The sequence below is a fragment of the Pagrus pagrus genome (assembly GCF_965226575.1).
Source record: "Pagrus pagrus genome assembly, chromosome: 23".
Taxonomy (NCBI): domain Eukaryota; kingdom Metazoa; phylum Chordata; class Actinopteri; order Spariformes; family Sparidae; genus Pagrus; species Pagrus pagrus.
Window position 1 is genome coordinate 10,398,102 of NC_140205.1, and position 26,169 is coordinate 10,424,270.

The following is a 26,169-nucleotide window of genomic DNA, read 5'->3' on the forward strand; positions in this document are numbered from 1 at the left end:
GAGATGATGTTTACTATTGTCTCCCTTGAGTTTAACTTTTTACGTCTTCACTGTTCTATTTCTTCATCATGTCCTCCCCCTTTATTTATATTCCACTTCATCTCACTGCTTTTTTCTTATCATATCATGCTTTACTCTCTTTTTTCTTACCTCAGATATCCCCAAATCTTTCAGTTCTCCACTTTATCTTCTCATCATTCGTCCTTCTCTGCTGTTGTTATCATTTTTAGCCAGTAGATAGTAGGGTTTTTTTCTTAAAAGCTTATTTTTGTCTCTCCGCAGGTCTTTCCTGACCTCCACAGACAAGGAGAATATGTTCACATTGGACCATTTCCCAGTGTGGTATCGCAGAGCAGCTGAGTACCCAGCTGGACAGTTTCTATACTACATGCCCAGACAAGAGACTAGAGGTAGAGGACATACCTTTACTGAGCAAGCATCCACACACACAGGCACACAAAACACTATTTGTACTCTTTTATTTCCAATTTTCTCCACCGTGTTCAGCAGGTTGAGCCAGAAATCTCTCAGTGACAGGCTCATTTCTCTACAGCCTGCAGGCTACAACTGCTCCTTTCTGTTTACTTTGTTGTATATTTATGTAGTTTGTAGGGTTAGGTTTGAAAAATGATTATTTGTGGCAGTTCAGTCTTGATTTGTAAGAATAATCATGAAGTTAACAACCATCATGTTTATCATCACATCATACTAACACATAACTCCGTCTTTAAATATAGTCAAGACATGAAAGTCAGTAAACAGATGGGATTTTGAGCCTGGTCTTTCTCTGCCTCGGGATCTAATTTTCTTATTTAGCTCTCCTTAAATGAAATATATTTATAATGTGCTTTTGAAATACGTGTTTGTAGCAAAGGGCTTCAGGCAGCAGCAAAGAACAGGAATTTAATCTTCACTACATGCAGAGTTAAATGCAATTTTATTGAAATACAGCATGTTCAATGAGTATGAGGCTGATAATACTGCGATGACAGAATACAGGGTGTGTGTATATATACACTTCTTACTCTTACTCTTACTCTTACTTAAAGTAAGTCTATGTGCATGTATGCACTAAATCTAAACATGATTTAAAATCTCATGTTACAGAAAACAATAGTGGACAGTATGGGATATTCACACTTCAGAAAATGTAAAACTCTGAGTCCTACAGATATGAAAAGAATGGTGTTATATATGTTTTAGGTTGATGTTAGATACAGTTTGTTGTGTTCAGATATATTCAGGGACTATGAGGCTGACTATAGCGCCACCTTGAGCGCAGAGGAGCTGGAGCTGGAGCTCCAAGCGGAGGAGGGAGGGAGGAAACAGAGGGAGGCGGATGATGATTTTGAGGAGGAGGAGGGTAGAGGAAAACTTTTACATATTCTTGGCATGCCTCCTCTTTTTATTCATCCTCATGTTGTTCTTCCTCACCCCTGATTTCAAAGCATGATGACTGCTGCGGACTCTGTTTTCTGTTTCTTCACCCCCCTCTGTAGCAGTCTTTTAGCTCTGCTCTCTTACTCTTTCTTCTTCTCCTGCTCTATCTTCTCTCACTTTCTGTCACTGCAAGAGCATGCAAGCCAAAGTATAAGAACCTCCTCTCCTCTATTGGCTTGCCAGTAAGGTGTCTGGTTCATTTGCATTGAATGCATCTTTGATGAATCCTCAAGAAAAAAAATCTGCTTTCATAGAGTTTGTTGGCTGTATTACATCAGTCTCATCAGAATCATGGAGGCAAACAGTGGTGTTCAGAGAAATATAAATATGGGGCACATGGAAACACATAGTGCACACACAGAGGCCTTCTGTTATGAGTGTGTTAGTCGATTAGCTCTCATACTCTGTGTTACATAAACGCTAAAAATGTCATTCTGGCTGGAATGTGTGGCTTGGTGACAGTTGGCAGGATGGCTGTGATTAGACACACAGAAGACAAATGCATGATTTTATTAAATATTACCTACTGAGTCCAAGTCAATCTGTCACCCACATATTTTCGAACACATTTTGGCATATCTGTATTAACACTTCAGCTGTCACTATCACCGCTAGTGTTCACAGACTTACAAATGATGTATTCAGTACGTGAGAAAATGAATAATTCTGGGATATTTTTCCTTTTCAGTTCCTGTGCATGCAGGTACTCACACTGCATGTGTGTATGTTTAGAAGGAATATGAGTGTATTTTTTGTGATGTGCGCTTGCATGCGCCAATGTTGCCACATGCATGTATTGATAAAGTGCTGTGAATTCTTGCTAATTGTGTGTTGCTCTACCAGCAGGGAGGATAATGATTGCTACCACTGCTGTCACTGTCACGGTGGGCAAGAAAACGGCCATCGCTGGAGGTAGGAAGATAATTTCTTTTTGGATACACACTGTCTGTCTTTTACACACATTTTATTTTACTGCTCCCTCTACTTCACGCTTCTCTTTCCCTCACATATACTTGCAACGTTTTCTCTTTCTAAACTGTGACGTTGCTCTTGCAAAGCGCTTTATCCCTCCATGTTTGAAGCATCCTCTGTGCTTTCATTCTTGGCTCTTCCTTTCTTGTCTCCGTCTGTCTTTTCCTGCGGTTTCACATGGTAAATTGACTGTCCTTGAGTTGATATTTTGATGAGATGTGAACTTGCTGATTTGATGGAGACTGCTGGAAGCATCACCTTGCAATCAGCATTTTGGTACTGATGTGCTGATTCGTCTGTAACACTTGTGAAGGGCAATGGAATTCACTCTGAGACAAACTGACTAACAAAAAGCTGGCATCTGTGGTTGTTGAAGTTGTTGAGAAGAGAACAGATTTAGTTTGTTTACGTTCACAGTTTGGTCACATTAAGCTTATTCTATTGTTTTACTCACTGGAAGATTTTTTCTGGATAAGATAACAATGTACTTTGAGCTTTGTGAAATTTTTCTAAGATGTGACGATCCATAGGTTTCCACAACAGGATAAACAGTTTAAACAGTCATTGGGATTTGAACCATACTTGATCAGTGTTTTTCGTAGTTGATACTCTGAGGTCAATGGAAACAATGCAGTTGTTTCAAAGATACCAGCATGATTGAATATAAGCTTATTTGAAATTTGAATTGATTTTAATAGTCTACATCACTTGAAAAATTGAGGTCAGTCTTACCACGAAGAGTTTTTGTGATACCATATGATCTTCATCTGCTGATAGTTTAACAGACTGTCACCTCAGCCAGCATGAACAAGCAGTTCTGAAACTGCACTAATGAATAGGAAATTTGGAAATTTGGAAATCTGTAAATCCACGACAACTGCGCAAACTCTATCTGCTGATGAAGATCGTGTGATATGATCGGAAGGTCCAGAATGTTCCTCGGGATGAGAATGTTCTCTTTCCAAGGTCGAGAACGAACCTGAGCCAGACATCATCTATAATATCTGCCTGCTGATGCATTGGTCCTGCTCTTATTGTGATTACTTACCCGAGTTGCTTGGAGACTACTGTACCTTTGTTGTGTCTGGGTTGTTCAGTAGCTCCTTAGCTCTAATTTCATTGCTGATTGATTGATGGATTCATTACTGATTGTTGAGTGTGGTATCTTTTCTTGAAGGATTATGGGGCTGTAATTGAGAGCATTTTGTCTTGTTCATAGTCTCTGGCTTTGTTTCACTGCCTCCTGATGTGTGTGTTACTGTGTGTTTTGTCCTGGGAGGCCCATCTGTGACTGACACACTCATCATTCATAATCATCTGGGTGAGACAGGGCTCTCTAGAGCTGCATCCCGAGAGCGTGTGCGTGTGTGTTAGTGTGTGTGTGTGTGCGCGCGTGTGCTGTCTGAGTGTCTACCTTCATGCATTTGGTGTCTCATTACACGGAGTCAGAAAAACCCTCCACACATACGCGCTTATCTGTATTTCACAGCTTTCCTAGAAATTGTCTCAGGTGTGAAAATCATGTTATGTTTGGAAATGGAAAACAGGCAGAGCAGGGAGAAGTGAGAAAGAGTTCAAAATAGATGTGCTTCTGTCGCTCTCTTAATCTCACTGCCTCTCATTTGAACCATTTTTCTCTTTTTTTTCTCGATTTTGCGTCATACTTTTCTTTCTCTGCTTTTTTGGAAACGTTTACGTCACAGTATGTCAAATCCGGAGCTCTGCTATATCCTAGTGTACCTCCTTAGTTACATGTAAATTAACTATTATATCTAAAAACAGCATTTACTTGGAAGCACAATGTATGTTGATGGTACACTGTCATACGCTGGTCACCTGTATGAGGACGTTGGAGTTTGTCTTCACCGCTGCATCACTGGATGTTAAGTGGGACAGCTTTCCTACAAGCAGCTCCACTTTAACAAAAACATAGAGGGAAATGCAGTATCAATGTTTTATGGGCTGGCTCAGTCTGACTTTCTTTAACACACCCTCACACAGGAATACACACGCACTCAAACACACATTCGCACACTACTTATCGTGTTTCACCCTTTGACACTCCTCCTCACCCTGTTAAAGCCTCACATACATCTCTCTCTTTTCTCGGCCTCTCTCCTCGGAAGCTGTCAGACCTGTCTCGCTTCACTTTTTTCTCAGCCTTTTTCCTCTCCTCATTACTCTCTTTTTCCCTGTCGTGACACACTCTCTCTCCTTCCTTTTTGCGCTTACTTCCCCTTCACATGTACGTGGTACTGCATCAGTGTGGGTCACGTTTACTTTCTGAACACGAGGACTTTCAAACGCTGTCTCGTCATACATGCATACAACCGCAAAGCTCTACTGTACTGTATTTGTTGTGTGTATTACAAATTCCTTCATGTAGTGTTTGAATGAGTTAGCATCTGCTGTAAAGATCAGAAAATGCCATGTAAACACTATACACAAAAAACACAGAAAACAGCTCTGTTACACTATAAAAGCAGTAGAATAGTGTCATCTGAACTGGGATCATTCAGTTGACATGACTTTCTGACTACCTACACTGCCATGTGCAGGTTTGCAGATGTAGTTAATGATACTGTAGCATTTTGAAAATATTGGGAGACACTACAGGTGAATAAGGTAGATTTTAACTGTATAGCAATAATAACAGAGAACAGATTGATTACTTATATTAAATGTTATATTATTTATCGTATTTCAAGTTTTTGAACATTGTATGGTTAAATATGCGATCAAGTCATTATCTACTTAAATATCTACACTGAAGTTACATAGTGCAGAAACAAGTGATAGGGGGGCGGAGTGGCTGAGAGACACCATTCACCCTATTACAAGACACTGTACCATCAAAATGATGTTGAAGCTTCTATTTTAAGGTAAAAAAGTTACACAATGTTGCCTTAAATATGCTCTAATTTGCAGAAATCTGAACACCTACATGTATATTTTGGACGTTTCCTCTCACTAGTCTGAAAGTAGACATGTTCTGGAAGAAAAAACATAACAAAATCACAGTTTTTTCACCTGGAGTGTCTCCTCTTAAATCATTAGATGCCCACTTAATGACGAACACAGTGGATGGAAAGCTGCTAGTTAATGCAACGTAGCTGTGTTTCAGTGAAAATGTATGAGTTTCTGTTAATTGCAATTTAATAATCAACATTTGAATAGCATTGAGCAGCTACAAAGATTTTAATTCCATTTCTGACCACTGAGTGTCAGTGTTTGTCTGAACAGAATCTGGTCAGTTTCCCCCGTCGGTGTCTCATTGCAGTTTGTTTTTAGCTTTCATGCTGATTTGGAGGCAGATTTAATTTCTGCTCCTGGTGATGGAGGCCAGGGATTTGGTATTTCAGGGGCTGATCCAAAATCAGTCAACAGTGACTACAAAAAAGACTGTGTTTATGCTGCTCTAAGGCTCAGCAATGGATTAGTATATCTCTGTGGCAGAAGTGACAGGCTGTATGTAAATAAACCTAATGCGCTCATATTGACAGGGAAGCAGACTGGAAAGAAAGAGAGATAAGGAGGTAAATAAAAAATACAGAGAGAGTGTATGTAAAGAATAAAGGATAGAGAGAGGATATTTGACATGGGGGAGGAGGAGAGGAAGCGGGGAATAAGCATAAAAACGAGGAGGAGAGAGGGGTGAAAAAGAGACACAATGGACCAAACAGAGCAGAGGATAAAGAAGGCAGAGATGAGAGAAACGGAGGTGAAAAGACTACAGAAATGATGGGAGGAGAGGCGACAGAAAGATAAATGGAGACATGATAAGTGAGAGGAGAGAGAAGATGAGAAAGAGAGAGGTGAGAGGACATGGGACAGAGAAAATGAGATAAGGTATAGTATAGAGGTGGGATGTTATCATGACTGATTTATGATCTCATTTGACCCTGTGCATATATTCCTTCTTCAGTTTCTGCCTTTATCTCACAACATCATGTTCTCACACATATTCACAACATCTGGCTTTCTCTATCGCCAAAAATGTAATTTGTGTTTGACTTGAAACTATGTGTAATACACCACTTTAGTTTTCTGCTTTGGAAGGATAAATAGATATTGTAGTCTGTCGAAGCTTAACAGTGGATGTAAATTTGACATAAGTGTGATATGTTTTTATTTAAATCAATGCATATTGAGCAGGAAATGCTTTGTCACCATCATCATATCATCACCGTCATAATCACAATCATCATAATAACACAACACACCATAGATTTCTGGGCAATATAGTCTTTGAGGCCCTCAGTCATCATGGCTGCTGCAGTTTTTACGTAACAAACTAGAATTTATTATTCTTTACATACACAGGCTATAGGAACAGGTTTCAGCTAGCTAAGATACTTAGCTACCAACAACACGAGACCTGCAGACCAGGAGGTGAGAGGACGATGTTTCTACATTCATAGACAGAGTATAGTCATTGCCTTTCTTTCAGTTACTGCCCCAGAGTCCCTTTAGAATTCATGGCTATGTTAACACCTGTCATGTATCCATCACTTTATTATGCTGTCACACATGCCCTGGAAGTGCCAATTATTAATTTAGATCAGTATCTAAATTATTTTGACCTTTTTCCTTTTGTACCATGTTGCTAAAGTGCTTCCAGACTTAATTTGCAGTGCAAACTTGATGAGGACTGGACTGAAGGATCATAAAATCCATCTTTTTTGTGCATCTTGACTTCCCACCAGCTCAAGCTCCGGCAAATAGTATTTATATGCAAATATTCTGATGCAAGAAGTTGTGTGATTTTTAGAAATGCAGGAAAATGTAACAGTGTGGAAGTCTCGGTGGAAGATAGGAGTGTGTCTTCAACACTGGTTTCTCTCATGTCCCATCTCATACAAGGCATTAACCTTGGCTTTTTTATGACATAAGCTTTCGCTAAAGCTTTACCAGCTTGGTTTAGTTGTCATATCATTGCGACAGCTTAACCATACTAGCTATCATGTTTGGATATTGAAGAAATAATAACCAATTGCTAAATGGTTCAAACGCAACATGTTGTCAATGTTCTGCCTGATATCCTGACTGCTACAATACGGGCTGAATGTTCCTCCATAAATGCTAATGAAAAATTATTTGGAGGAGATAAAGTTGGTCCTATAACACTCCATGAAAAAAATCCAGAGATGCACCGACTGCATTTTTCTTGGCTGATTTCAGTTTTTTTAAAAGTCTGACCTGCCGATTTCGATTCTGATTTTCTTTCTTTCTATGAACTATAATTAACAGCATACACAAACATAGCTCTTTCTAATGGAACATTCAGTTGCATGTTTGTATTAAAAACACTGCCTATTAAGTAACTAATATAAAAAAAACACGTTATTTTAATGGCCTGTTGCTGAAATGTTTAAGTGAATTTTACCTAATAAGCAGTCCCGCACATATACTGGTATAACTGGGACTCTTATTGTGAAAGGTAAAAAGGAGTCTGTCTTTAATGCGCCGCTGAAAATGAAACAAGTAAATAACATAAAATATTTAGTTCCTTCCTTTCAGTACGGGCCGGCGGTCCCATTTGGGCCCTGGTGAAATGTGTGTAAATCAGACCGGCACAGAATTGGATATATCTGATACTGACCGGCCAATCATGCTGAAAACTGGCCAATTGCAGTCCCTGGCCAGTCGATTAGTGCATCTCTAAAACAATAATATTGAAACAAAAACGTAACCCTATGCTAAATAATGATATATTTCAGAGACGTGGCAGCAGTTTTTACTCTCAATGGCCAAACTCTCTCTATGCCTCCTGCAGAAACTTTACAAACTACTGAACACAAATAAATGAACACGACAAATAAACAAACATTACAGAGATATTTAAACCTAAAATAAAACAAAACAAAACATAGAAGTCATTAACACAACAAAGGACAAACATCATGAATTGATACAGAAAAAACAATAAACAGTTACATCAAAAAACATTTCGGGGATCGTTGGGCCAACACACCATATTAGAGACTAATATAATAATATTTATCTGCATCATATCCGGGTATAAGATAACACACGTTTAATATAAGTTTATTTCCAGCCAATTAAAAATTGAGAGGGAACAATAGTCCTCCTACTGCAGGGGAGCAATATGCAATGAAAGTCAGATTTTTGGGATTGTTTATCACTGAAGACACAACTGTAAAATGTTAAAGCTGACATAAATATTTCAGGGCATAAATAAAGAAACTGTGTGTAGCAAACAAACAAACAAACCTTTTGTGAATGCATTAAGAATGCTAATCGAACAGATTTCTTTTGATTGAGTAATGGTTACTAAGTTTACAACAGAGGGACTCTTTGGCTGCAACAAAATCTTCATGTAAAGGTGACACGACCTCCATTGCATATTGCTTACCTTTCAGGAAAAACACAAGGACAACAGTATGGGAGGAGGGGTGGATGAGAGGAAAGAAACTAGGTGGAAGTCTTGAAGGAAGCGTGAAAAACTTTCCATAAATAGCACTGGATGGAAAGATGGATGGAGAGATAAAGGGATGATAAGTAGGAGGAGGAGGAGGGGGGAAAATAGCAGCGTCTATTTGTTTAATCCTTTGTTCGTTATAATCCCTCTGGGCAAAATGTCCATTTTAGAAAGAAAGACAGGGAAGGGGGGAGGAAGAGGAAGGCCAGAGGGCATCTGATAAGGGAAATAAAGTGCAGGAAGTCTGAAGTTTGTAGTCCTTAGATGAAGTTCTGTAGTCCTTTCCAGGAGACAGGGTTCTCTGAGATAGTGCTTCCGTGCCAAAGTAGCAAACATTCACCTCTGAGGGTTGAAACCAGTCTGAAAATTTGCTCTGAACAAAGAATATTTGCTTTAAAGCAAAGTCTGTGGTCCATAAAATCTCTACAACTTCATTAAAACCATTGTGAATACATTTCTGAACCAGCCTGGAAGCTTAGTCAAAGAAATACCAGAAAATTTGTTTGACCACTTTTTCACCCCGATAAGAGGCTTCTGGTCTGTCCAGTCACTGATCAAGGATCAAGTAAACAAGGGCCTCCCTTCATTCTGAGGAAAAGTGACAAATACAGACGATTCCAGTGAAAATGGTTGGTTCTCTGTCGAACTGATTGTTAAGATTCATTGTAGGATCTCATACACAGCTCCAGGCTGTGATGCCTGGTGGATGTTATTGGTCCATAGAAGATCAAGGAAGAAAAAAATCTGGTCCAGATGTAACCGTTGTCTCTGATCTCCTCTATTTTAAAGGTCTATTCATCAATGAATAATCATTTTGTCAATTCAAATGGTTTCTTGTTCCATATTTAACATCCCTAACAAGCCTCAAGAGACGAAAGACTCAGGAGGCTCTGTGTTTGATCTCCTATTAACATATTATCTGTATGTATCCCCAGTGTTCTCTCTGCAACAAAGCACTTGAGAGGCCTTGGCTATATAAATGACATCGCTTAGTGTTCATCCACGTTTCCCTCATTGCCCCCAAGGTTTTCCACACTGACTGTTTCTTTGAGGTCCAAGGGAACGTCAGAGGAGCATTAGGCCAGGTGAGGGTGAAGGAATCTGGGCAGGGGTCTTGGTTTTTTGGAGGAACTGGCTTTGAATAGGACATAAAAATGCAAACAAAATGAGAGCTGGGCGCTACCTAATGCAACAAATTCTGCTCATCAATCTGAATCTTGGTCCAGTCGACGCCATACATGCTGTATATCCCTGAAAATTTCATCCAGTTTGAGAAATACTGACTAGTTGTACACCATAAGTGTCTTGCAACAGCTTAAATGATATGTTTTATGGTAGAGAGAGTACCAGATAATTCTTTTTCTCAGCCAATATAATGGTAAATTCAGCAGCAGCCAAGAGCAGCAGTAGGTGGTTGGTAGGCGAGTTGGAGGGATGATTAGTAACAAATACTGCAGTGAGAATGCCTCCAAATGGAGGAGAAAAATCAGGAAACGGATAAGGTATGTGTGTGTTAGAGAGTAGGACACAGAGGGAGAAGGTTAAAAATAGAAAGAGGACCAAGAAAGGAAGACACAAAGTGGGAGAAAGGTGTCAGTTTGAGAATCAGAGGGAGAGATACCATAACTGTCTGTGTGCATAAAACAAGCTCTTCCATCTCTCTCCTCTTCAAGCCCTTTTAATTTTCGCCCCTTCCAACCTTCACCCTTTCACATGCCAACCCTCCCCCGTCCCGTCACTCCTCTAGGCCACAGAGGAGATCTGTTTCTCCTCCCTGTCCTCCCCGTCTGCTTCTCCATCTCCCATCAGCGGCTGCCTCTTCTTCAGCTCTCTCTGGTACTTGGCCATCAGCGAGGCGTAGATGCAGCCGTAAGCCGCAGCTGCAACCATCATGATGCAAACGATGCCGCACACCACGCCGGCAATCACCACTGTGCCGATGGCGCGGCGCACGCTCACAGGCCGGTAACGTGCGCGGACACAATCCGACGGGGCATCTCCGCCTCCTCCTCCTCCTCCCGTGTTTGAAGAGGAGTCATCAGCAGTGTTGCTGTTGTCAGAAATTGGTGTTGCCCCACTGGGGCCAAGAGCGTTTCTGCTGCAGGGAGGAACGCCTCCTTGTCCAGAACGGGAACCCTCGCCTCCTCCTCCTCCATTCTCATCTTCAAGTTGGAGGCAGTAGTTGAACATTTCCACTGGAACGCCACGGATGTCTCGCCCACGCAGATCCTTCGGTAGTGTGCACTCCACCGCGTCCACCTTCCCCCCTGACGGAGAGAGAAAGAGGTGCAGAGACAGGAGGACAGGGAGAGGTCATTTATAAAATGCCTTATGCCTCTAAAGCACTACCAATTAACTGAGAGAGAGGGGGGCGGTTGAACCAACACTAGGATGAGTCATACATCACTTAACACACACACAGAGTTTGCTGTGCCCTCGACACTAAGTTGGAGATAGCCTCAACTAAGCCCTTCTATAATTCATGAGATGACATGCCTAGCTTCAGCAGAGCTCTAGTGTATGTGTGGAAGAGAGAAATATCTGAGTCACTAATTCCCACAGGCGGCAGGAGGGTGGGGGATCTGCTGTGTTATCATCACATGCTGCATTTGTTTCTGCACATAGTATTCGTCTCCGGGTCACGTGTTTGAAAGCCATTGATCTGCGCCCTCGGATACGTAAAGCAACAGAAACAATGAGATAAAGACGTAGGATAATAAAAACGGCAGAATGAGGGAAGTGGTATTTAGCCCCAGATGCTTTTATCACAGCGTGTGACAAAAGAATCCCCACTGCAAACAGCACCCGCTCTCCAAATATCTCCAAATATCTCAGCTGTGTGTGCTTGAAGTGGTTTGCAGGAGAGAGTAGTCAACACAGGCTGCTGTCGACAAGCATTTCACACTTGTTCTGCGCTTTGTATTACTTTCTATTGCACATATCGTGCATTATCTACCCTTTTAGCAGCTACTGTCATGCTTTCGTGTCCAACTACGAAAAAGCCCCTTTGTAATTTTCTCTGCTGCCCTGATGATTATTAAATTATCACGTCCACCGTGTGTCGGTCTCTGTCTGAAGTGTACCGAACTGAGCTGGAGAGTAGCGCCCAGCAAAGCAGAAAAGAGCAGAATGAAGCAAAGGGGAGAATGGAGCAGAAAAGAGAAGAGATGCTTCATTAGCGGGGCAGCTGAGGCCTGAGGCGCTGAGGTGAATGTAGATTTTTACACATGAAGAGAGAGCAGAGAGCAGCTGTGGTTATCTGATGTATTAACAGCCTGCAGAGACACGTGGATAACACACAGTACACACAATGAGCGTGGTAATGCGCATTCACACACGGTTATATTGTGCTGCCGCTAGAAGCTGCTTTTAAAAGCTCCTCGAACATAAATCAAACATCTACCTCTGTACAGCAGCCACTCCATCCAGTGTTTGAAATCACGGAGGTTGCAGTCACATTCCCAGGGGTTGTGTCCCAGTTCCAGGTGTTGCAGGTTGGCAAGCGGCTCAAATGCTGCCCTCTCCAAACCATGAAGCCTGTTACCCGCTAGAGACAGCCACCTATGAAATAATTTGAATAGAAGTCATTAATTATTTGCAGAAGTCAAGAATTTACCCTTGTGGCACTGATTTAAAATGTCAGCCAATATGTGTGTTGTACTACAACGATTGGGCAATAATTCAACTTTATCATCAGTGGAATTTCATTTTATTTGTAAACTGATGATATGCCCCAAACGTGTTATTGTACTAGAGCTGCGATGATTAATACTTTCGTTGTCAGCTATTAAATTAATTGCCAACTATTATGATCCAAATTAAGAAATAAAATAAAAAAACAGTAAAAATGTGAATATTTTCTTGGGTTATGGACAAAACAAGACACTTGGGGATGTCATCTTTGGGACACTGACATTTTTCACTATTTCATGACATTTTATAGCCCAAACAAATAATCAGTAAGTCATAAAGATAATTGACAGATTAATCAACAACAAAAATTATCACTGCAGCCAAAATACAGTCTCTGAAATTATTCAAGGCAATCTAAGCTAAATTAGAAATACTCAAATAAAAAAATGTATAAAATAAAATACTGTAAACTGATTTGGGAGGTACATTTTTGTGACTATGAATATTAAAGCCACCTGACAATTTCATACTCAAAACAAATATGAATCACCAGAGTAGCCAATAACTGCTGCTAACAACAGCTGCCCTTAGCTACTTAGCTCAGTTAGCTGTGCAGCTAGCGGTTTGGACAGCATGTAAGTGTTTACACCACTAGCACAGGAGCTTTGGACCGGAGCTAGCTGGTTAGTATGCTTACTTCATTTGATATTGCTGCAACAGAATACATAGACAACGTAACGTCAAAACTGCAATTTATACAAATTGATCATTTTGGTACATTTTTTTTTACATTTTCAACTAAAATCCTCACATATTGCCACTTTAATATATTGATTTCTGCCATATCACCCTGGACTTATTGCCAATTCTGCTATAGCTACACCAGTTAATCAGTTCCAATAAGCCATTGTGCTAGTTTGATGGTAAAAGTTATACTTCTTAAAATATGTGTTGGTGTCTACCTGAGGCTCTGCAGCTCGTCCAGTACCCCCAGAGGAACAGAGGACAGACCGTTCAGGGACAGATCCAGACTCTGAAGACCCCCCAAACCCTGGAGAAACATCAGAACAAGCTTTTCATTTATCCATCTGTGCTCAAATAATACAGCACTACACAGTAGACTTCTCCCACAACTCACATTAGTATTATTGACTTCTTTCATTGCTGCCAAGAGGCACAGATAGCATCACTTGATGGGCTAATCTTGTATAATTTAGGGTCCCCAGTGAAGTCATGACACAAGTTCATCCTGCAGGCTGCTTGGGTTCAGATAAAAGTGGATGAAAGTGTTGAGCAAATGGTTTATTACTAATTTACCACCTGGACGGGAGCCCAGTCATGTATATGAGCTCAGGTTGGCTCTGCTCCTAAACAGAGCCTCACCCAGGAGTTGAAACAGTGTATCAGCAGCGGTGTCTGCATATTAGCGGATTGACTGATCTGTTGGTGTATCTCACACACTACATGACAGACAAACACGAGTGTTAAGGCCTTGTTAGTGAGTTGTACTATAGACTGTACCAAGTGTGTTGTTGTGTAATTGTTAGTGGCTACCTGGAAGAGTTCTCTGTCCATTACTGTTAGTGAGTTGTTGTGCAGAGTCAGTCTCGTGAGGTTGGACATGTCTCTGAATAATCCAGCTGGTAAATTGTCCAGGTAGTTATTAGAGAGATCCAGCTCCTGAAATACACACATACAAAAAATACATTTTCACTTACATACACATTTTGCTTATTAAAAAAGGATTTTCGAATGGAAAATTGAAATGTAAAAAGTCAGAAACCCTTTCAGAGAGACTTTATTCATAAGACCTTGAGGAATCTATTAAAATAGATTAACTGCTTCAAAACTCTTAATGCACATTTTGTACCTTAAGCTGACACTGATTTAGAGTAACTCACAGCCAGTGCAGTGGTAGGATAAGTGTCAAAAATCTACATACTGTAGAGTAAGTAAATTGTCTTTCAGTTGAACTTTGGGATTTATGGTTTAAATCATATGTGGTAATATAAAGTATATTTTTTATTGAAAGAATCGATTAAGAATGGACTCACAAGTTATAAGATAAATAATTTTTACTGTTAAGTTTTGACATTTCTTTGTATTTGATGTACTAAATAACACACAGTAATAATATTTATGTCTGGAAGTGAACCACAGCCAGAGGTTGAAACTAATGAGGTTGTTTTTACTCAGCCTCTTTGGCAGTTGCAGTACTATCCGTCATTTTTTGCTCTTATATTTTAAATACCAACTTGGCTGTGCTTTGCACACAATATGCTAATAGAAAGTAGAAAATGTCAACTTTTCTTAACTTTGCAGACTGAGAGCAAAGATTGTCTGCAGTGTGCTCAATATAAGTCTCACCATACATATCACTGTTTGTCCTGGGGGCAGAAAACACTCTACACAGCACCTTGAACAGCACGTAACAACACACACAACATGTTCAAAACTTTCACTACAGCAGTTAACAAAGGGCCACAGACCTCTAGGGAGGAGAGGTTAGCGAAGGCAGAGGCTCCCAGCGAGGCGAGCTTGTTGTTGGCTAGCAGGAGGGAGCGACTCCCCGGAGGCAGGAGGTGAAGGGGTGGCAGAGACGAGAGACCCCGGCCCCCGCAGTCCACCAGTCCGTCTGAGTAGCAGAGACAGGGAGAAGGGCAGGAGGAGGCAGGCGGCAGCAGCGCTGCCAGGAGGCAGAGGACACAGAGGAAGACTTGAGGAGAAAAGAGAGAGAAGAAACATGATTAGTTAGTTATTCCAGTGAATGATCTTTTCACTGTGGAAGCCAATTAGGATGAGCAGAGAAGAACTGAATAGAAAGGGGAAGAAACAATGGATGTATAAGTTCAGTTTGCCATTTGTGCTGTGAGACACATGGTCAACATGGCTTTCCAGCATTTAGTCAATTTATTGCTGTACATTTTGTGAGATGTATTTTAAAAAAAAAGTACAGAAAGTAGAACCAGAACCATCTCTGACACAGAGGCTTGTAGAGTTAAAAAAAAACCAAAAAAAAAAAACAGAAAGACTAGGCGGAGGAAGGAAACAGCATCTCAGGCCTAATGAAATACCTTCCTGTGCCCAAGGTGGTTTTGATATGCTATTTAAATGCTGGAATAACACAGGAAATTTCCATTTCCACCATTTTGTGCCACACAAGAGAGGTTTTCACAGATGTTTAAACTTCAAGAAAACCACGCAGAGCTCCGATTCTGCCTGTTTGTGTGATCAGAAGCTGAGGAAACTCGGGAAAAAATCCTGCTTAAGTCATATTCTGTCTGAAAGATTACCGCAGAACCAAAACATGGCCAGACTAGTTATATTAATTTTTTGTCCCTGTGTGTGACGAGCCGAGTCTTGCCAGCATTTCCATGGCAGCAGTCTATTCTGATTCTGCAAAGTCATTTAACCATCTCCTTAGAATAAGAGCTGTACTTTTTTTGTACCTTTTATTTGTCTGTCTGTGTGTATTTGTGTGCATCTCAGCAGACTGAGCGACACTGAGGAGGGAAATCCCCTCTGTTTTATTTCATTTTCAACTCATTGTTTTCCAGAAGACTACAATCATTTCATCATTTCCACTCATTATCTCCATTTCTTTCCATTTTCCTCTTTCATTCTGTTTCAAGTTTTTGTTTTTGGCCCTCTGAACATTTTTTTCTTTTTTTTTTTGCTGCTTTCCTGTCCTTGTTTGCATCTGTCTTCTCAGGCCTTTTCGTTCATTCCTTTTCATACTTATTTGTTTTCTCTGCCTGTCTGTCTTTGCATCTGTCTGCCTGTCTCTCCACTTTGTAATTCCCTTTCTCCCACTCGAGTCTCTTTATCTTTCTCATTCTCTTTCACTTGAAGTCTCTCAGCAGTGCTCGGTATTCCCTCAGTGTCTTGTTACAGTGGCTGACTTTGTTTCCATCCAGTGGCTTATCAGCACGACTTACGTTTTATCTCACTGTGTATGCGTGTGAGTGTGTGTGTGGGCATATGCTTGTGCGTCTGTGCGTACGTGCGTGTTTAGCACCAGCAAAGCGTGATATTAAGAAAACTACTCTGTCTAAACTCCAGACACAGACGCAGCACTTTTTACTTCCTGACAAGGGTCTTTGCTTCACCAGCACATTTCATCGCTTGCATCATCTGCATATTATTAGCATCTATTTCGCAGCATGCCATTGCCTTTTGTCACACTATGTCTCACCCGCTCCCTGTTGTTGTATTTTCTCTCTCTGTTTGTCCATCTGTTTTCCTCTAAATTTGTCTCCTTTCTCATCTTCTCTCTCCTTCCTCTCGCTCACATTCGAGAATGAATTCCCTTTCACCACGCATATTTTTGGCCGTCTGGCTACAAGTGTGATGAAACTCTGTGAAACAGCCCTTTACTGCCCAGTCCACATCGTGTTAAGAAAAAAAAAACAAGAAAAAAAACGACTTGATGAATATCAGAAGATATGAGTGACTGTGTAATGAAAGTCTTATCATTCTTCTAAAGTGACTTGAATTTCCCCAGGGTGTCTGTATCTCATCACTGATAAAATATGAAGTTTGGAATGGTGCAGAGAGAAGGAGAGTTGAGAGAATGCTTAATATATCCCATTAAAGTCATGTTTTATTCCCTTTAAACTGGTCATAAATAGGCTCCCAGTGAGAACAAAATGTAGGAAATTGCAGTGACACCACTGGATAGACAGTGAACTTATCCGTCTAATTAATGATAAATGATGAGTAATGCATTCAGAGTGGAAAGAAGGGCTGAATGATGTGAGAACAAGATCCAGACCACTCTATTTGTGGTCTTAAAAGTAAGTAAAGTGTTCAATGCTCGGTTGTGGAAAATTGTATTTTTCTACTATTCCAAGTGTTCATTGAGAAGTTATGTTGTTTCTACGTAACATTAAGCTTTTGCCAATTTAGCTCACATTAAATGAACTATGTGGTTGGCAATTAAAGTAAATTAGCTACAGCTGTGCTAACGAACAATGTTATTAAGGCTGTCATTAAATCGTGGCCCCTAAATGATTTATCACCCCTTTAACCTTATCAAAACATTGTTAAAGGAATAGGAAAAATATACTTTGGGAAAGATGAAGTTATCCAGCCAGCCAGCCAGCCCTGTCTCCTTGTTTATATACAATGAATAGGCAACATCAAATATGTTTTGAGGCCAACGTAATCAGAATCAGAAAATACTTGATCCCTAAGGGGGAAATTGGATACATTATTGCTGTGCTGAGTGATTACAAGAATATATAAATTAAAATAATAAGAAATAAGAATTTAAGAAGTAGGATTAAAAGAAGTAGGATAAAATATATAGTACTAGAATACAAAAAGAACTAAAATATACAAATAACTGTAAAAAAAAAAAAAAAAAACACATACAAAATATGTGCATTGAAACTATAATAATGAGGAAATGTTGTCTATCAACAGACCTGGCAAGTTGCAACATCAATACGGTATGGTATTGATATTACCAGCCAGAAGACACAAAACCCCCTTAATGCCACAACAAAACATTTACATTTTTTTCTGGATTAAAGAAATAAAAATGGAACTTACTATTCCTTTAAAAATGTATATATTTTTTAAACTTACTTTTTTATCTGTAAGGTTTACAGTAGTTTAATTGAATCTTAACTTAATTGTTTTTTGTATGCAACTCCCAGGGTAATAATGTCTTTTTACAGGAAATGTGCAAATAGGAAACTTCTGGGTGAATAAGTAATGTTTTTAATTTAATTTAGTTTGTCTCACTTTTCCTTTAAAGTGTTTTTTTTTTTTGTCTTTTGTTTTTTTTACAGTACATAGCACTTTGTTGAACCTCTGGAAACTACATAGCGTAGTTTAGAGGATACACAGTGACAGCGGTCAGAAATAGCAGCTTCTCTCAGACAGTTTTTACCTGCCAGACAGAACATGACCTCCCTCAATCAGGACACTGCTTCATTTTGCATTCTGAACCAAAAATGTTCAGAGAGTAAAGACTGTGGCCCTGAGAGACAGATCAGTGTGTCGACTCTCTCCTGTTCCCGTATCCTTTATCCTCGCTGCTCCATCCTACAGTATAATCCTAATCTCTCTGAAAATGAGTTCCACTTCATAAATTGAAGAAAGGAGAGATTTTGAAGTAACCTGAAGTCTCCTGCGCAGTCTTACTTTGTGCTGGAAATGCTTCGGAGAGCCAATCTTTGACTGAAGCAGCTAAGTAGGAATCTAGGAGGATTTTGATGCACAGTGACTGTGAATTTCCCATAGCAGGTTTGAAAAGGCACAGTGGTGCAGGAGATTTGTAAGCACAATGTAGCTCGGAGGTAGAAGCACTGTTACACAACTGAGAGAGCTGAGCAGAGCGAAATTGTGAATATTTTGCTGTTCTCCTTCACATCATGTCAAATTTCAAAATTGTGGTCATTATTGTGCACCATTCATCTCTAACAGCCTGAGATATGGGCTTTATTTTGCCAAAAAAATATTCTTTTTCTCTCTTCCTTTCCTTTCTGCACCACCACAACCCCTCTCCTATCTTCCTCTTCTCTTACACTACACTGAAACTCCCCCTCACCCCCTCCCACCCTCCCTCAGCGCTGAAGCCTATCTTCCAACATTTATGAGTGGTTTTAGCCGCTCTCGTGGAGGAGGTGGTTGTTGTTTTGGCTTATTTTAGCTGCTCCAAATCCTCTCTGCTGCAGCGCTCCATGCAGCCAAACCAGAAGGAAAATATTCAGCCAGAGTCAGAGGAAGACGGGGAGGCTCAGTCCAAATAAGTTTAAGTGGTTCTGTGCAGTTTAATTCAGTCCAAACAGACTTCAGACTGAATCTTTTATAAGAATCCCCAAACACATGCCGTAAAAAGTGCTGACATTTTTGGCAAATGTAGGCTGGCAATGCTCTCAGCGACGAGAAACACACTAAGACAAGGCATTAAAATGCAACAAGATGTTCTTGTTTGATTGAAGCAAGACTTCAGAGGCAACTCTGAAAGCAGTATTGCCCATAAGACCCCCGATGTCTCCATCTAGTTGTCAAAAGTGACACATTTTAAAAGATTTACAGTCCTCAGATGTCGAGGATAATCAGTTGGCTTAGAAATATTTAATAAATTGCTTCCTTTGTCTCACTTTTACATCTTTTTTCTTCCTTTCAAATTGCACATTAATCACGTTAATGATAATTAGAGCTATCAGTTTAAAATGTCTTTCTGTCATTGCCTGGTTTTAGGATCTTTCTGAGCTTTCTTTTAGCTGGCACGGTAACTGGCACACCCATCTTCAGTCTGTGCACGTGTGCTTGAAGTTGTGAAAGCGTGCAAATGACACGTTAATCATAGATAATCTATGAATTGGGATAATTAACTGTCAGTGTGTGCTTGCATGCTCATTTGCATGTGTTCTTGCAGTGCTTTCCGCTTTAATTTCTATGTCTTTTTTTAACTGCTGTAAATGTGTCATTCTTACTGGTTTTGACCTCATGGGCACAAAACCTAAACTAAATTAATCCAACTCTGGTGTCACATGACTTTTTTGTGCTTTAAAGGTGGTGATGTTTGACAGCGTCTCTTAGGCAACACAACTCCGGGGCCTCAGCTGTCTGTAAATTTATATTCAGGGGCCTCTGGGTGACACTGGACCCAGCTATGATGTCACCACCACAGAGACTTCTGTTACTGAGCCCAGTCGCATGTTACCAGAGGCCAAGCTGTTTTCCATGCAAACGACAGACTGGCTGCTATCTTATTACTAGAACGACCAGCTGTCCTCTGCGCAGCAGACTCACTCGCCTGTATTTCTTAACTCTTTAATGTTTCACATGATTCTCTGTGCAGGAGTCTGACCCAAATCTATCCTGCTGCCGCAACAGCACAGAGTTTAGATTTGACTCCTGTGACTCAACAGCAGATACACGACCTGATACAACGCTACAGTGTGCCGTGACTTACATGAAGATAACAACCTCTGAATGTCCTCAGTGGGAACTGCTGCCTAGCTTAAAAAACATGCAGTTATTGTAGTTTTTTTTTGGCTGCTTTTATCAGTTTTATTGCCAAGTAAGTTTATATGACATTTTCTCCTTGTGCTTTGGTGCATAACAATAAACATAGTAAGTAGTAAAATATAATGAAAGATAAAAAAAGAAAGTACTTCAAATCAAGAAGCATAAAAAGAAAACAGAAAATGACAACAAATTATGAACAAATTATAAAAAATATGTATAATATGTTATGAGCTTCACATTTTTTATGCAGGAATATCCAAAAAAGTCCACTGTATACAATATAAGAATATATAAAATGTTTGAAATGTGCAAGATAGTAAACAAAGTTGTAGACAAAGATGGTAGTGAGCAGCTTTAAGAAATCACCTCGGGCTGGTGATGAGCAATTTTCCCCATTTTATGCCTTTTTGTAGACGATTCAAAGGTATGATTTTCAGATTCTCTGGGAATGAAAACAATCTTTTCTCAAAGCAACAGTCAATCAATAACAGCCAACTTCAACTAGTTTGTTTAAGGTGTAGCATAATTTCAAATGATCTGAATACAGTCGAGCAAAATTTTGAAAAAGACAAATTTGTATCAACTGTGCGCCTGAAGAGACATGGCAGATACATGTGCATGAGGAACAGAGGCAGTTAAGAGACAAGAGAAGCATCTTAATAATTATGATTTGTCATTTATGATGTGTTATATATATACATATATATATGTATATATGTGTGTGTGTGTGTATATATATATACTGTATATATATGTATATGTATATATATATAAATATATATATATATCATATTATATTATCTCTCAACTGTCTTCTCACAACAACAGTCTCTGGGTCATCAGTCACAGTCCAAGTCTGATCTCCATTGTAACCTGAGACCTCATTTACTGAGCAGATGGAAAATAGTCAGCCAGCATGTGTATGCGTGTGCTCACCTTGCATGTTTGTGTTTAAATCTCAATATACACTACATGTCCTCACTATATTCCTGTCTTCTCTCTCTATGGCTCAGTTATAGGAGGTATAAAAGAATACACAACGCACATACACATCTATAATATCAAGGTCCCAGCAGTACCACCACATTATTTCAACATTGACAAGGTAGTGCTGTGTTACCGTAGCAACCAAGTGCGGTGTAGACAACGTTCGTAAGAAAGAGAAGAGGCATAGGAAGAGAAGTTTGCGGTTCACATCAAATCCCGTCGTTTAACCCACATTGTCTCTTTTCTCTCCACCTTTCCACCTGACACTCAGGCACAACTGTGTATAATCGCTTATTCACCCACACACACAGGAAGTCATGGTCAAACACACACACACAGCAGCTGAGGATAAGCAAGAACCTGGTGGAGGGGTTTAGGCCGTTCTCCTGCTGACAGTGTGACGAGGAGGGGAAAGATTGTTGTCGGAAATCTTGTTTTTTTCTATACTTTCTCAGCCCCTTTGGGATTACTTCCAGTTTTTCTCTATCTCTTCCCTCTCTGTTTACCTAGTCCCTCTCCTAGCCTCCATTTTTCTCCCACCCTGTTTGTCTTTCACTGTCTGTTTCTCCTGGGATTGAATTCTGCATCGGTAAGACAGAATCGTTATTTTTACTTGGAGGGGTGAGTGTGTAATATGTAGGCTGATCTGCCTCTCTAATTCATGGTATCTGTATCAATTTGTAGTGACACACACACACATGCATGCACACACAACAGCATGGCCCGTGGGGACAGTATGCAATGCAGTGACATTGTTATCGTGATAGTGGCTATTAATTAGCCAGAGTGACAGGTGAGACAAAGAGAGGGAGAGATAAAGGGGTAGGAACAAAGGGGAAAACAAACTAAAAGTAAAGCAGAATTTGAGGCCACTTCCACCGTCCCTGTGATGGATGTATTGCTTTCTTCTGACCACTCAACTGGGCCTCAGTCCAAGGCTGAATACACTCAGAATTTGGAGAGAAAATGAAGGACGCTTGGCTTTTCGATGCCACATCCGCATCAGTGCGACTGGAATAGAATAGACTGTGCCTTGGATGTGTGACAGGTCGTAATGTATGCCCACTCATTCTTCAGAAGGGACGGATAGACAGATGGTATTGATCCAGACGTGCGCACACACATATACACAGGATATATGAAAGACAGTTATCATGCTGTGGTTTTCATGTTTTTAGATTATAGTGGGTTATTTTGTTGTTTTATGTGCTGTCAGCCACATTTTTAGAGATAGATAGATAGATAGATGGATAGATAGATGGATAGGGGTGAAGTAGTTGCTCTAATCTTAATATTAGACTTGCTTGTACAGTGCTTGTGATCTGTTATCTCTCTAATTGGATGCCCTTTTCAGAGGCTTGTGGAGTGTTCGCGAGCACATCTCAAATAGCTATATTATCCAGCACCATTATCATCCATTTTATATGATCACTTGGCGAGTAAAGTACTCTTCTTCTCGCGAGTGTGCCTTGGTATGATCATTATCACCCTCACACTGGAGCCGTACTGGACTTGTTTTGAGTGTAATGCTGTATCAGTGCTGAACTGGAGTGATACTGTTTGTGGCGCGGAGGATTATCCAGATTTATCCCCGCCAATGTCCTTTGAAAGTGGGCCAGCATCATGTATTTGTGTGTTTTCATCTGGCACATTCTTGTTGTACCTGCACCGAGCTAAACTGCGGTCAAAAGAAAAGGGAAAGTTGAAGCTGCCGTACTGTGCTTGCGGGCAAGTGTTTGTGTGTGTGTCTCTGCATTCACCGTGGATAGATGGAGCTTGCCCAAGGTCACCTCGGAGGTAGAAATCTGCTAATTCCTACACAACGTTGGTGGCTAAGCTGACGTAAAGTCACCACAACAACAAACTATAGTTCAATTCCTAGAACACAAACAATACAAGCCACTAAGCAGGTCAGGGGTCAAAACCACTCGAATACCTCGGTGTTCCTAGAAAAATCAATGCTGTAAACCATTGCAGGAGATAGGGGAAAACTAAAACCAAAATGTTCCCTCAATAGAGAAACCTTGTTTTAAAGTTGGCTGTTGGTGGAATACATTTGTGTACCTGTGTACCTCCGTCTCTAACTATCAATTACATTAAAATAGCTATTGATTGCATACTTGAATTTGCCAGTTGCCTTGGATAGTTTGCCAACAAGCTGTCCTTTCAATATTTATTCAACTCCAAGTCTCATATAATATTATGTGAAGGGATCAGGCTGCACTCCAAACCCAATGCCACACACAAACACACACACACACACACACACACACACACACACACACACACATACACATACCCACACTGTGTCAAACGGCTGTGGCGTCATGCCAAACCCAACATCCCGGCAGGGTTTAAAAGTGCCACCAGCTGCTAAACACCCAGTGATGTATTTGGTTTGCTGGTGCATTCCTACTGCCGACCAATGCCAATGAAGTTAAAATCAAACGTGCTTGTTAAATAGAGAATGTATCCAATCAATTAAGCAAACCGATAGCTGCTGCAGGCGGACAAAATGCTAGTTTTTACTGAGCCAGTTTGACTCCGCTGTGGCTTATTCTACTCCCTTAGTCACTGCGCAGTATTACAGCTGTACTCCAGGCATAATGCTACAACCTAAGTCACTGTATTATGGCTCCGTTCCAAGCCAAATGTTTTAACCTCAGTGTATTAGGTCTCCATTTAAATCCAAATCCTCCCTCCTTTAGCCCTCTCTCTCTGTCACTTTCTCCGTCACTCTTTTGATTAGAAGCTATGTGGCCAGTTAATCTGCCGGCTTTGTTTGGGACTGCAACAAGGTGCATAAACACATACACACACACACACAGTGCGATCAGATAAGCTACAGTGTGTGTTTATGTGTGTGTGAATAGGGATGAAATCATGCCTGCTTGTGTGCAAATGTGTGTGTGTGTTGTGTCAGATGAGACAGTCTGCTGGGGATCGCGGAGGCCTGGAGGCACCATATGGTCACTGTGTCGCTCATAGACCTCTCTGTACTCCTCTCTCGCCTCTCCTCCTTCATCCTTTCTTTTTCCTCACTGTCTTCTCTCTTTCACTACGCCTCTTTGATCTGGCATCTATCTTCCTCATCCTCTCCGCCCCCCACTGTTTCCATCTTTTTTTTTTTCTCGCTTCCTCTGTCTCGCTGTTTCTGTCACTCACATTTTATATTCTCCTCCCCTCGTTTGCAGTCTTTTTAAGCTTTCATTGCCCTTGTCTGCGGTGCTCTCTGTCACTTTTAGGCTCATTTAATCCTGTAATCTTTTTCATTTTAAGCGTCAGATTTTTTTGGTACCACTAATGGATAATACATTATTTACAAATGCTTTACAGATCAGTTATGCGCCATTAGTGAGAACTTTCTTGGTTGTTGGGACCAGTTACCCTGAACCAAAATCCATGAATTACCAACTTATTAACACTTATTAACAATAATGAAAGCCACAAGTATTGGTTTGTCAATATTACAGCTGAATTATTACAAAACTGAAAGCATAAACAACATCCAGAAGAGTTTTCCACAGCCTGGCAAGCTAAAAACAGTTTGTATTAGTGGCTCAGAACTGAACTGAAGCATAAAAAACCCTTTTATACAGGATGACTCATGGTCATGATGTTTTGTAAATTTGTTATTTTTATTCCATCTCTCTCCCTTTGTTTTTGGAATTTGCATCGATGATAAAAAAAAAAAAAATGAGAATCTTGGGTTTAAAATCATGGTTTAAAATCATCTACCAATTATGAACCACTTGACTAATATTACACATACAAAGACGAAGAAATGCTGCATTAAACGATGATGAAAATTCATTCATTGAACATTTAGCACAAAGCCTCTTAAAAAATGGGCTCTTAACACTTGAAAACACTCTTAAAGCATCCCCCGCAACCTTTCAGAAATGTCATATGGCTTTCAGTCTCATGTAGGTTACAGCGTTTCATCATAGTTGCTCAGTCATTAGTTGAAAATATGGCCAACACTCGCTGACACTGAAGAATACTAAAAAGTCTCCATATTTGTCTTGTTGATCTCTTTTCTGTCACTCAGACAGCTCGTGTTTTAGCCCTGCTGATGAAAGCACACCTCTGATTTTTGCAACAAGTTTTCACAGACAGATATTGGATGGAAATGCATCTTTTGTGTTCTCTCTCTGTCAAATATCAGCCCATCAGAAGAAAACACATCCCTGATGATTTGAACTCTGTCATAATGTCTGACATGTTTGTTCATTCTGATGCGATGGTCCTAACCCCTTTCTGCTCTTATTATACGCGTCTCTCAGTGACTCACTATGTGTGTGTTTGACAGCATGTGAGGATCTTGAAGAGTAATGGCAGAGATCAGAGAGCTTTCAAGCGTTGCAAGAAAAATACAGACAAACAGCGAAAATCAAAAAGAAAGTGGCAGAGAGCCCACCTGTTATAGAAAAAAATTCCATGCAATATCATTAATGCACATTTTGTGTCAGCAAATTGAGCTGAGAGACAGACACAGTTTTGGCAATGCAGTGTTACATTCATGCCAAGAAAGTAATTGCATGGAAGAGACACTGAGACCGAAGAACAGTTTTGATGACTGACGGAGAATTTTTTTGATTCATACTCCTAAAAGGCTTCAGCAATACCGTTAGTGCAGTATTTATGGCGATAAAGCTTGATGAGAGAGGGGAACTGAGACGGAAAATGCGGTTATATTGAACTGA

At 40.2% G+C, this 26,169-nt stretch overlaps 2 protein-coding genes across 4 annotated transcripts in view; one reads left to right on the forward strand and one right to left on the reverse strand.

Moving 5' to 3' along the window:
- Positions 1–26,169, forward strand: part of cacna2d4a (calcium channel, voltage-dependent, alpha 2/delta subunit 4a) — an 89,884-nt gene that overhangs the window by 19,723 nt on the left and 43,992 nt on the right. For 2 of the 3 annotated variants that reach the window (XM_084345453.1, XM_084345454.1), the window contains exons 26-28: positions 283–410; positions 1,235–1,363; positions 2,287–2,352. In XM_084345453.1, coding sequence (XP_084201579.1) covers positions 283–410; positions 1,235–1,363; positions 2,287–2,352 — 323 coding nt within the window. Of the gene's footprint in view, positions 1–282; positions 411–1,234; positions 1,364–2,283; positions 2,353–26,169 lie in introns of all 3 variants that reach the window. The other variant, XM_084345455.1, reaches the window with a different exon arrangement.
- lrtm2a (leucine-rich repeats and transmembrane domains 2a) overlaps positions 6,525–26,169 on the reverse strand; it is a 29,668-nt gene continuing 10,023 nt past the window's right edge. The window contains exons 3-7 of the mRNA XM_084345456.1: positions 14,977–15,203; positions 14,042–14,167; positions 13,450–13,538; positions 12,258–12,415; positions 6,525–11,121 (exon numbers count right to left, since the gene is read on the reverse strand). Of these exons, the coding sequence (XP_084201582.1) occupies positions 10,598–11,121; positions 12,258–12,415; positions 13,450–13,538; positions 14,042–14,167; positions 14,977–15,203 (1,124 nt within the window). The 3' untranslated portion in view covers positions 6,525–10,597. The remainder of the gene's footprint in view (positions 11,122–12,257; positions 12,416–13,449; positions 13,539–14,041; positions 14,168–14,976; positions 15,204–26,169) is intronic.